This window comes from Symphalangus syndactylus, chromosome X (assembly GCF_028878055.3).
Source record: "Symphalangus syndactylus isolate Jambi chromosome X, NHGRI_mSymSyn1-v2.1_pri, whole genome shotgun sequence".
Classification (NCBI taxonomy): domain Eukaryota; kingdom Metazoa; phylum Chordata; class Mammalia; order Primates; family Hylobatidae; genus Symphalangus; species Symphalangus syndactylus.
The window spans coordinates 78112343-78124807 of NC_072447.2; the positions used below are offsets into that span (position 1 = coordinate 78112343).

General features: G+C 37.8%; 1 protein-coding gene across 4 annotated transcripts in view; it reads left to right on the forward strand.

The window, feature by feature from the left end:
• KIF4A (kinesin family member 4A) overlaps positions 1 to 12465 on the forward strand; it is a 130779-nt gene that overhangs the window by 92410 nt on the left and 25904 nt on the right. For all 4 annotated transcript variants that reach the window (XM_055266826.2, XM_063635127.1, XM_063635128.1 and 1 more), the window contains exons 19-20: positions 4450 to 4533; positions 5015 to 5128. In XM_055266826.2, coding sequence (XP_055122801.1) covers positions 4450 to 4533; positions 5015 to 5128 — 198 coding nt within the window. The remainder of the gene's footprint in view (positions 1 to 4449; positions 4534 to 5014; positions 5129 to 12465) is intronic.

A 12465-nucleotide genomic window follows, 5' to 3' on the forward strand; every position in this document is an offset into this window, starting at 1 on the left:
TCCCAGCACTGTGGGATGCCAAGGTGGGTGGATCACTTGAGGTCAGGAGTTCAAGACCAGCCTGGCCAACATGGTGAAACCCTGTCTCTACTAAAATTACAAAAAAAATTAGCTGGGCATGGTGGTACGTGCCTGTAATCCCAGCTACTCTGGAGGCTGAGGCAGGAGAATCACTTGAACCTGGGAGGCAGAGGTTGCAATGAGCTGAGATCACGCCCTTGCACTCCAGCCTGGGCAACAGAGTGAGACTCTGTCTCAAAAAGAAACTTGCTCTCATACCATATACAAAAATTAAAGCAGATCAAATACCTAAATGTACAAGCTAAAACTATAAATCTCTTAGAAGAAAACATAGGTGTTAATCTTTGTGACTTTGGATTAGACAATGATTTCTTAGATGTGACACCTAAAGTACAAACAGCTAACCAAAAAATAGTTAAATTAGACAAAATTAAAAGCTTTTCCATTGTAAACAATACCATCAAGAAAGTAAATATGATTGGGCATGGTGGCTCACGCCTGTAATCTCAACACCTTGGGAGGCCAAGGTGGGAGGATTGCTTGAGCCCAGGAATTTGACCCCACCCCGGGCAACATAGCAAGACCCCATCTCTAACAAAAAAAAAAAAAAAAGAAAGAAAGTTAATAGCCAGTCCGTAGATTGGGAGGAAAATATTTGCAAATCATATAGCTGATAAGAGTCTTTTATCCAAGATAGATAAAGAACTCTTACCGGCTGGGCGCGGTGGCTCACACCTGTAATCCCAGCACTTTGGGAGGCCGAGGCGGGTGGATCACCTGAGGTCGGGAGTTCGAGACCAGCCTGACCAACATGGAGAAACCCCGTCTCTACTAAAAACGCAAAAAAATTGGCCAGGTGTGGTGGCACATGCCTGTAATACCAGCTACTGGGGAGGCTGAGGTAGAAGAATTGCTTGAATCTGGGAGGCGGAGGTTGTGGTGAGCCGAGATCGTGCCGTTGCACTCCAGCCTGGGTGATAGAGTGAGACTCCATCTCAAAAAAAAGAACTCTTACCAATCAGCAATAAAAATATAACCCAGTTTTAAAATGGACAAAGCAATAAGTACATGAAAAGGTTGTCAATGTCATTTGCCATCAGAGAAATACAAATCAAAACCACAATGAGATGCAATTTCACGTCTACTAGGATGGCTATAAACAAAAAGACAGATAATAATAAGTCTTAGCAAGAATGTGGAGACACTGAAAGCCTCATACATTTTCAGTAGGATGGGAAAATGGTATAGCTGCTTTGGCAAACAGTTTAGAAGTTTATCAAAAGGCTAAATAAAAACCTAGAGGTACCATATGATCCAGCAATTCCACTCTTAGTTTTGTCTCCCCAGGAGATACGAAAACATGTCATATATGCAAAAACTTGTACCCACATGTTCATGCAGCAGTAGTCATAAGAGCCAAAAAGTGGAAAAACCCAACGTGTCCATCAACTGATTAATGGGTAAATAAAATGTGGTCTATCCATACAGTGGAGTATTATTCAGCCATACAAAGCAATGAAGTACTGATACATGCTACAACATGGATGAGGCTTGAAAACATTTTGCTTAGTGAAAGAAGCCAATCACGAAAGACCATATATGATAGGATTCCATTTATATGAAATATCCAGAGTAGGACATTAAAATCTGTAGAGACAAAAAATAGATTAGTGGTTGTCTAGGGCTTTGGGGTGGGGTGATGGGGTTGTAGGGTGATCATTAAACAGTATATTTCTTTTTGTGGTAATGAAAATGTTCTAAAATTAAGTGTGGTGATGTTTACATCAACTGTGTGAATGTGCCAAAAGCCATTGAATCATGTACTTTAAATGAGTGAATTGTGTGGTGTGTGAATTACATCTCAATAAAACTGTTAAGAAAAACAAAAGAAGAAAGGAGACATCTCTGTAAAGTGATGACAACTTTACATTCTACAGGAATATATATTCCACATTGACAAGGATCTTTGTTTTGCTCACTTCTGTATTTCCAATGGCTAGAACAGTGGCTGGCAAGTAGTGGGCACTCAATAATGTTTAGTGAATGATTTTAATCATAATTAATGCAAAATCTACCTTTCAAGAAATGAAGGAAGTAGGGCAACAAAAAGTACTGCGGGCTTTTCAGTGACTGGAAAGTCAGAGGAAACAGCTAGTTTGAAGAGACAAAGTTGGTTTTAGGAGAATAATCTTTGGGATGGACAGACCTAGAAAATATTGGATAATGTTGGCCTAGAGTTCAAGGGAGAAGTTGGCCTGGACTTTGCAATTAAGAGTTGTCTTTGGGAGGCCAAGGCGGGTGGATCACGAGGTCAGGAGTTCGAGATCAGCCTGTCCAACATGCTGAAACTCCGTCTCTACTAAAAATACAAAAAAAATTAGCCAGGCATGGTGGTGCATGTCTGTAATCCCAGCTACTCAGGAGGCTGAGGCAGGAGAACCTCTTGAACCCGGGAGGTGGAGGTTGCAATGAGCAGAGATCAAGCTACTGCACTACAGCCTGGGTGACAGAGGGAGACTCCGTCTCAAAAAAAAGAGTTGTCTGCATAGAGGTGAAAAATGAAACTTTGGGAGTAATGAGATAATGGAGACAGAATAGATAGGAAAAGAAGGCTAAGAAGAGAATCTCTTTTTTTTTTTTTTTTTTTTTTGGTCTCTGTCATCCAGGCTGGAGTGCAATGGCACCATCTTGGCTCACTGCAACATCTGCCTCCTGGGTTCAAGCGATTCTCCTGCCTCAGCCTCCTGAGTAGCTGGGACTACAGGCACATGCCACTGCCTGGCAATTTTTTTTGTATTTTTGGTAGAGACAGGGTTTTGCCATGTTGGCCAGGCTGGTCTTGAACTCCTGACCTCAGGTGATCCACCCACCTCAGCCTCTCAAAATGCTGGGATTACAGGCATGAGCCACCATGCCCAGCTGAGAATCTATTTCATGTATAAGAAAATGAAAAGAAGACAATGAATTTGTAAGGTAGAAAAAGAATTAGGATGGTATGGGGAAGTTATTGGTAGTGCTAACAATGCTGGGAGGGAAGCCAAAGAAGATAGTGACTGTAAAAAGACCATTGAATTTAACAAGTAGGAAATTCCAGGACAATTGGTAGGAACTACTTGCAAGAGGATTATGGAGTGACCAGTAATGACAATTGGAAGCACTAAACATAGACCTCTCTTTCAAAAAGTCTGGTACTAAGAAGACTGTTGACTTTTCTCTTTCCACTAGACTAGCTTAGTCCTCTGGCTGTGTTTCTTTAATTATCTTGACTTTTCATTTCAACACACATCATATTTTATTATAATTGTATTGCATGTTGTTTGTATTCTCTGGTAATCTCTGTAGGAGTAGTAACCATGTCATGTTTATCTCGTATCCTAGACACCTAGCCCAGTGCCTAGTGTGTAGTTGATGGCACAGTAAATATTATATTGTTGAATGAAATGAATTGTTCTAGTATGCTGGCAAAGACATGACAAAAATGGCTGACCATTCTATCCAGATTGGATAGGAACAAGTGAAGCCAGAAGGAGCTTAATGGATTATTAGAAGAGGGAAATGGCCAAGAAATCAAAGCAGTTAAATATTGTGTGCTCAGCTGAAGCAGGTGATACCCCATAGTATTTCTTGGTATTCTTTATCTTTACTCTGTGAAGAAAGAGCACATTCAGTAATAACCTGTTTTTATTTTTATTTTAGATTCAGGGGATACAGGAGCAGGTTTGTTACAAGGGTATATTGTGTGATGCTGAGCTTTGGGCTTCTACTGATCCCATCACCCAGATAGTGAACATAGTACCCAACAGGAAGTTTTTCAGCTCTTTCCCCCCTTTCTCCATCCCTCCCTCCTTTTAGAGCCCCCAATGTCTATTGTTTCCATCTTTATGTCTCTGTGTACCCAGGTTAACCTTGTTTTGTTCAAAAATGAAAACCTCTTTTTTAAGCTGCAGGTTACTTTAATTTTATAGGTGGTTGGCTATGTGATAGGCTTTCTCTTTTTTGCCAGCCACCTGGGTTTTATAATGGATGGACAGGTAGGGTTGATGGGAAAAGAATACTGGTCTATTTTTCAGGAGACCTGAATCCCACCTCTGTCAATAACTACCTATGTGGAAAGGACTGTTCATTAGATGATCTTTAAGCTTCCTTCCAGGCCTCACATTCTAGGATATTATTTCTAGTAGTTGACTTATGACTGAGACTCAAGAATTTGGCCACGGAGCAATAAGCCAAAGGGAAAAACCACTTCCCCTCTACACACAAACATGGTTTCTAGAACTACGAGTTTTTGACTCATAGGAGAAGATGAAGGCAGCTCACTGTATTGTAGTTAACCTTACAAATCAAGGATGTCTTGAGAGACACCTTATAGTATAAGGTTTTATTTTAGCTAGCTGAACAGCAATTAATATCTGACTTTTTTCTTGTCAGGACCGTAAGAGGCAATATGAGCTGCTGAAACTTGAAAGAAACTTCCAGAAACAATCCAGTGTGCTCAGACGTAAAACGGAGGAGGTAAGAAAATTCAGTCTGCTAGGTCAAGTGTATTGTCTTCAGGCTTAAATGCTTGCAAAGTAATATCCTTTAAATTAGCAAGCGTCCTGAGAAACCAGGAATGCCAATCTTCACAAGCAATTCCTAAATCTTGATCACTGTTTATATATGCCACTGTGAGCAGATAAAAACTTGATGAAAAATGGTACTGTTCATATAAGGATTTTTTCCTAATTGGACTTGAGCCTTTCCTGAAAAAACAAAGTGATATTGATATGTGACATTTCTAGACACTTTTAGTCTGCAGAACTTCCTTGAAGTGTATTCCTCCCCTAGGCGCCAAAGCAGTAGCTGTTCACTAGTGTTACGTCCATGGAAGTTTATAAACCTGGTTCCTATAGGAACTCAAACCCATAGAATTTTTATCTTTACTAATGTGCTAGAAATTGGATTTTTTTTTTTTACCATTCATTCAACATTACTATGTGCCAATTTTATTTAGGCAGCAGCTGCCAATAAGCGTCTCAAGGATGCTCTCCAGAAACAGCGGGAGGTTGCAGATAAGCGGAAAGAGACTCAGAGCCGTGGAATGGAAGGCACTGCAGCTCGAGTGAAGGTATGAACAACTTGAACTGCCATTTCTCTTGTGGATGCTGGGAACAGGAAAAAAGGAGAAATAGCTTTTTTTTTTTCCTTTTTTTTTTAGAAGTAAACACTGCAAAATCTAAAGTTCTACTTGAAAGCCATATTTCCTAAAGATAGCAATGTCTTTGAACTGTTGTCAAAGACCAGGAGTATAGAACTCTTTCTATCCTTGCCCCTATTAAGGTTCAGTTACTTTTTTAAACAGCTTCATTGAAGTAGAATTGACATATTATAAATTGTACATATTTAAAGTTCACAATTTGGCTGGGCATGGTGGCTCACACCTATAATCCCAGCACAATGGGAGGCCGAGGTGGGCAGATCACCTGTGGTCAGGAGTTCGAGACCAGCCTTACCAACATGGTGAAACCTCATCTCTACTAAAAATACAAAAATTAGCTGGTTGTGGTGACAGGTGCCTGTAATCCCAGCTACTTGGGAGGCTGAGGGAGGAGAATCATTTGAACCCGGGAGGCAGACATTGCAGTAAGCCAAGATTGCACCATTGCACTCCAAACTGGGTGACAGTGAAACTCTGTCTCAAAAAGAAAAAAATGTATACAATTTGATGAGTTTGGACACGTGTATACACCCATGAAATCATCACCATAATCAAGATAATGACAGTTTGCTTCATTGCCTAAACTTTCTTTGTATCCCTCTGTAATTCCTCCTTCTCCTCCCTGGTCTACCCGTCTACTCCCCATTTCATATATATTTCTTTATATCCCCACAATGGTTCCAGGCAACCATTAATCTGCTTTCTGTCACTATGGATTTGTTTTCATCTGGAATCATACATTATGTATTTTTTTCTGGCTTTTATTCACAATTATTTTGAGATTCATCCATGTGGTTGCATATATCATATACAACTTCTTTCCTTTTTATTGCTGAGTGGCATCCCATTCATTGTATGGCTATACCATAATTTGTTTTTATGTTCATCTGTTGATGGATACTTCAGTGGTTTCCAGTTTTTGGCTCTTACAAATATTGCACTGAACATTTCTGCACAAGTCTGTGTGGATTTTTTTTTTTATTTCTTTTGAGTACATAGCTAGGAGTAAAATGGCTTTCTTGTATGGTTGGTGTATGTTTTAACTTTTAAGCGGCTGCCAAACTGTTTTCCAAAGCAGTTGTACCATTTTACATTCCTACTAGCAATGTATAAGGGTTCTAGTTGCTGCACATTCTTGCCAATAATTAGTATGGTCAGTCTTTTGAATTTTAGCTATTCTGTGTGGGTGGGTAGTAGAACCTCATTGTGGTTCTAATTTTCTTTTCTGTAATGACTAATGATGTTGGACATCCTTTCATGTGCTTATTTGCCATATGTATGTTTTCTTTTGTGAAATATCTGTTCAAATCTGTCCCCATTTTTGAATTGGGTTTTTTATCTTTTTCTTATTATTGAATTAAAATTCTTTATATGTTCTAGATATATTTAGCAGAGGACTTCTGTGTTTTACAAATATTTTCTCGCTGGCTGTGGCTTGCCCTTTCCAATTTGTAACAGTGTCTTTTGAAGAGCAAACATTTATTATGTTAATGCCATCCAATTTATTGATTTTTTTTTCTTTTATAGTTAAACAGTTTTCATATCTTACTTAAGAAATCTTGGCTGGGTGTAGTGGCTCACACCTATAATCCCAGCACTTTGGGAGGCTGAGGCAGGAGGATTGCTTGAGGCCAGGAGTTCAAGACCAGCCTGGGGAACAAAGTGAGATCCTGTCTCTACAAAACAAAATTTTAAAAAAATTAACCAGACATGGTGGCACATGCCTGTAGTCCCAACTACCAGGGAGACTGAGGTGGGAAGATCGCTTGAGACTGGGAGGTCAAGGCTACAGTGAGCCATGATCGCACCACTGCACTCCAGCCTGGGTGACACAGCAAGATCCTGTCTCAAAAAACTTTAAAACAGAAATATTTGTCTGGCCAGGCTCAGTGGCTCATGCCTGTAATCCCAGCACTTTGGGAGGCCAAGGCGGGTGGATTACCTGAGGTCAGGAGTTCAAGACCAGCCTGGCCAACATGGCAAAACCCTGTCTCTACTAAAAATACAAAAAATTAGTCGTGCACGGTGGCGTGCGCCTGTAGTCCCAGCTACTGGGGAGGCTGAGGTGGAAGAATCGCTTGAATCAGGGAGGCAGAGGTTGCAGTGAGCCGAGTTCGCGCCACTGCACTCCACCTGGGTGATAGAGTGAGGCTTCGTCTCAAAAAAAAAAAAAAGAAATATTTGTCAAACCCATGGTCGCTAAGATTTCCCCCTAAGTTTTCTTCTAAAAGTTATATATTTTTAAGCTTTACATTTAGGTCTGTGATTCATTTTGACTGGACACCTTTGTGAAAATAAAATATCCATACATCTATTTCAGATTGTTTCATTGATCTATATGTCTGTTTTTATGCCAATACCAAAAAGTCTTGAATGCAGTTGCTTTTTAAGAAATCCTGAAATCAGGCAGTGTAAGTCCTCCAAAGTTGTTGTTCTTTGTCAAAATTGTTTTGGGAAAACTAGGTCCTTTGCATTTCCATATACATTTTAGAATTATCTTGTCAATTTCTACAAAACAGCTTGCTGGGAGTTGGATTAATATTGCATAGAATTTATAAATCAATTCAAGGAGAATCAACATGTTAAGAATATTTAGATACACGAATGCAGTATATGTCTTTATTTAGGTTTTTAATTTCTCTCAGCAACATTTTAGTTTTTAGTGTACAAGCGTACATCTTTTGTCAAACATATCCCTGAGTATTTCATATTTTCATGATATTGAAAGTGGCATTTTTATTTCCATTTCCAATTGTTTAGATATTCTTGGTTCTCAAAGCTTTTTTGTAGAGTTCTTAAGATTTTCTACCTAGACAATCATGTCATCTGCAAATATGGACAATTTTCTTTCTTCTTTTCTGTTCTGTGCTTTTTTATTTTTTTAACCTTTGTCTTGCCTTATTGCACTTGCTAGAGCCTCCAGTACAATATTGAATAGACTAGGTGAGAGGCTACAACCTTGCTTTGTTCCCAATCTTGGGCAGAAAGCATTCAGTTTTTCACCATAAAGTATGATAATAGCTATAGATTTTTTGGTATATGTCTTTTATCAGGTTGAAGAAGTTCCTTTCTTTTAGCTTACAAAGTTTTTATTACGAATTGATGTTGGGTTTTTTCAGGAGCCTTTTTTTCTGTTTCTGTTGAGATGATCTGACTGTTGGTTGATTGGTCAGTTTTTATTCTGTTATATGGCAAATGGCATTGATTTTTCCCTAATTTATTCTGTCAAGGCATAACTGACATACAATAAAATATACCCTTTTGTTGTATAGTTCTATGTGTTTTGGCAACATGTACAGTTGTGTGACCACTACAACAATCAAGATACAGAATAGTTCTCTTATCCCCAGAAACTCCCCTATATCTCTTACAGCCAATTCCTCCCACACCCCTGGCACTTAACAAACACTGATCTGTACTGTGTCATTATTGTTGTTTTCCCTTTCCATCAGTGTCACAGAAATAGAAACATACAGTATGACTTCCTTCACTTAGCATAATGCATTTGAGATTAATTTGTGTTGTTTGTGTATCTGTAGTTTGCATGTTTTTATTGTTGTTATTGAGTAGTATTTCATTGTATGGATATACCACAGTTTGTTTATCCATTCACCTGTTGAAGGATTTCTTAGATTTTCTTTTTCCTTAGGTTTTGGCAATTATGAATAAAGCTGCTGTTAAAAACACATACACGTTTCTATGTAAACTAATTATTTCACTTGGGTAAATACTTAAGAGTGGGACTACTGGGTCATATGACAAGTATATGCCTAATTTGTAAGAAACTGCCAAATTGTTTATCCAGTTAGTTGTTTATTGCTGATATATAGAATTACAATTTATTTTTGTATATTAACTTTTATCTCATGACTTTATTATTCTACTAGCTCTTTTATAGGTTTTTAGGATTTTCTATGTAGACTATCATGCTGTCTGTAAATACAATTTTATTTCTTCCTTTCTAATCTGTATGTCTATCATTTCTCCTACTTGCCCTATTGCATTGGTGAGAACCTTCAGGATGATGATGAATAGGAGTGGTGAGAATAGACATCCTTCTGTTCTTCCTGATCTTAGGGGGAAAGCATTCAGTCTTTCACCATTAAGTATATTAACTGTAGTTAATTTTTTTGAAATACTTTTTGTCTCTAGTTAGTTGGTTTGGTGAATTATTTTGATTGATGTTCAAATATGGAACCAACCTTGCATTTCTTTTTTTTTTTCTTTCCAACTTTTACTAGATTCAGGGATTACATGTGCAGGTTTGTTTTTACATGGGTAAATGGCATGTTGCAGGGGTTTCGTATACAGATAATTTTGTCATACAGATAATCAGCATGATACCCAATAGGTAGTTTCTCAGTCCTCACCCTCCTCCCACCCTCCACCCTCAAGTAGGCCCTGGTGTCTATTGTTCCCTTCTTTCTGTCCATGTGTACTCAATGTTTAGCTCCCACTTAGGAGTGAGAACATGTGGTATTTGATTTTCTGTTCCTGCATTAATTCTCTTAGGATAATAGCCTCCAGCTGCATTCATGTTACTACAAAGGAGGTGATTTTGTTCTTTTTTATGGCTGTGTAATATTCCATTCCAACCTTGCATTTCTTGGATAAACTCCATTTAATTGTGATATATCATCCTTTTTATGTATTATTAAATTCAGTAATACATAAAAAAACTTGTTTAAATTTTTGTGTCTGTGTTCATGAAGGATATTGGTGTGTAGTTTTTTGTAATACCTTGGTCTGGTTTTGATATCAAGGTAATGCTGGCCTCAGAATGAGCTGGGAAGTGTAGTCGTTTCTCTTCAAATGTCTGGAAGATTTTGTGCAGAATTAATACTGTTTCTTTCTTAAAAATTTGATAGAATTTATCAGGAAAGCCATCTGTGGCTGGAGAGATTTATGTTTCTTGCTTAGTTTTGCTTTTTGGGGAGAGGGATGTTAAATAAAGTTTTAAAAATAGATATAGGATTGTTCAAAGTTATATGTTTCTCCTTGAGTAAGCTTTGGTAGTTTGTGTGTTTCAGAGAACTTGTCTGTTTCATCTAAGTTGTCAAATGTATTGGCATAAAGTTGTTCATCATATTCCCTTATCATTCTAATATCTGTAAAATCTCAGCCAGGTGCGATTGTTTATGCCTATAATACTGGCACTTAGAGAGGCTGAGATGGGAGGATCACTTGAGCCCAGGAATTCGAGACCAGCCTGGGCAACATAGCAAGAACACATCTTATTTTTTAAATTAAAATTTAAAAAATCTGTAATGATGTCATCTATCTCATTCCTGTTTGTATGTTTTCTCCTTTTTCTCAATCAGTCCAGCTAGAGGTTTATCAAAGAACCAACTCATTCTTATAATGGGTAAAATGGTAATTTTTATGTTATATATATTTTACCACAATAAAAAAATTCAAAACAACTCCCAATTCATTAATTTCCACTCCGATCTTATAATAATAATAATAATTATTATTATTATTATTTTGAGACGGAGTCTTGCTCTGCCACCCAGGCTGGAGTGCAGTGGTGTGATCTTGGCTCACTGCAAGCTCCGCCTCCCGGATCTTATTTTTTTTTTTACTTCTGCATACTTTGGATTTATTTTGGTCTTCTTTTTTTGCTTAAGGAAGAAGCTAAGGTCATTGATATATTTCTTTTCTAATATAGGCATTCAGTGCTATAAGTTTCCCCTTAAGTATTCCTTTAACAACATCCCACAAATTTTCATAATGTTATATTTTCACTTTCATTCAATTCAAAATACATTCTAATTTTCTTATTGATTTTTTTCTTTGACCCATGGGTTATTTAGAAGTGTTATGTAGTTTCCAAATGTTTGGGGATTTTTCCAAATGTCTTTTTGTTATTGATTTCCAATTTAATTCTAATATGGTCAGAGAACATACTTCGTATGACTTGAATCCTTTTGAACTTATTGAGCCTTATTTTATGGCCCAGAGTATGATCAATCTTAGTAAATGTTCTATGTGTACTTGAGAAGAATGGGTATTCTGCTGTTGTTGGATGGAGTATCTATAAATGTCAATCATGGCAATTTGATTGATTGTGCTGTTAACGTCTATTGTATCCTTGCTGATTTTCTGCATACTAGTCCAATCAATTATTGAGAAATAGGTATTGAAATCACCAACTATAATTATGGATTTTTTCCTTAGAGTTCTACATTTAGGATGAATTGATCCCTGTATTATTATGAAATGGACTTCTTTATTCTTGGTAATATTCTTTGTTCTAATATCTACTTTGTATGATATTACTGTAGCCCCTCCAACTTTCTTTTTATTAATGTTAGTATGTTTTTTTTTGTCATGGTGTATTTAATGTTAACCTATTTGTGCCTTCATTTTTAAGGTGTGTTTCTTTTCTTTTCTCTTTCTTTCTGTCTTTCTTTTTTTTTTTTTTTTTTTTTTGACAAGATCTTGCTCTGTTGCCCAGGCTGAAGTGCAGTAGCACAGTCACGGCTCACTGTAGCCTTAACCTCTTGGGCTCGAATGATTCTACTACTTCATCCTCCCAAGTAGCTCAGACTACAGGCACATGCCACTACGCCTGGCTAATTTTTGTATTTTTTGTAGAGATGGGGTTTCACCATGTTGCTCAGGCTGGTCTCAAACTCCTGGGGTCAAGTGATCCACCTGCCTCAGCCTCCCAAAGTACTGGGATTACAGGTGTGAGCCACCACACTCAGCCAAGGTGTGGTTCTTATAGGCAGCATATATTTGGGTCTAGCTTTTTTTTTTTATTCCCATAGACAGGATCTCACTCTGTTACCCAGGCTGGAGTGCAGCGGCATGATCATAGTTCACTGTAACCTCAAATGCCTGGACTCAAGTGATTCTCCCATGTCAGTCTCCCGACTAGCTGAGACTACATGCATATACCACCATACGTGGCTAATTTTTCTACTTTTTGTAGAGACAGGGTCTCACTATGTTGCTCAGGCTGGTCTTGAACTATGGGCCTCAAGTGATCCTCCCAAAGTACTGGGACTACAGGTGTGAGCCACTGTGCCCAGCCATGTCTAGCTTTTTAATCCAATTTGAAAATCTCTACAACTTGATTGGGGTGTTTAGACCATTTACATTTAATGTGATTATTGATACAGGTAGGTTTGAGCTATCATCTTGCTATTTGTTTTCTATTTGTGTCATCTGTTCTTCATTTTCTTTTTCCTTGCTTTTTCCTTTTTTGGATCAGTTGAACATTTTTATGATTTATATTA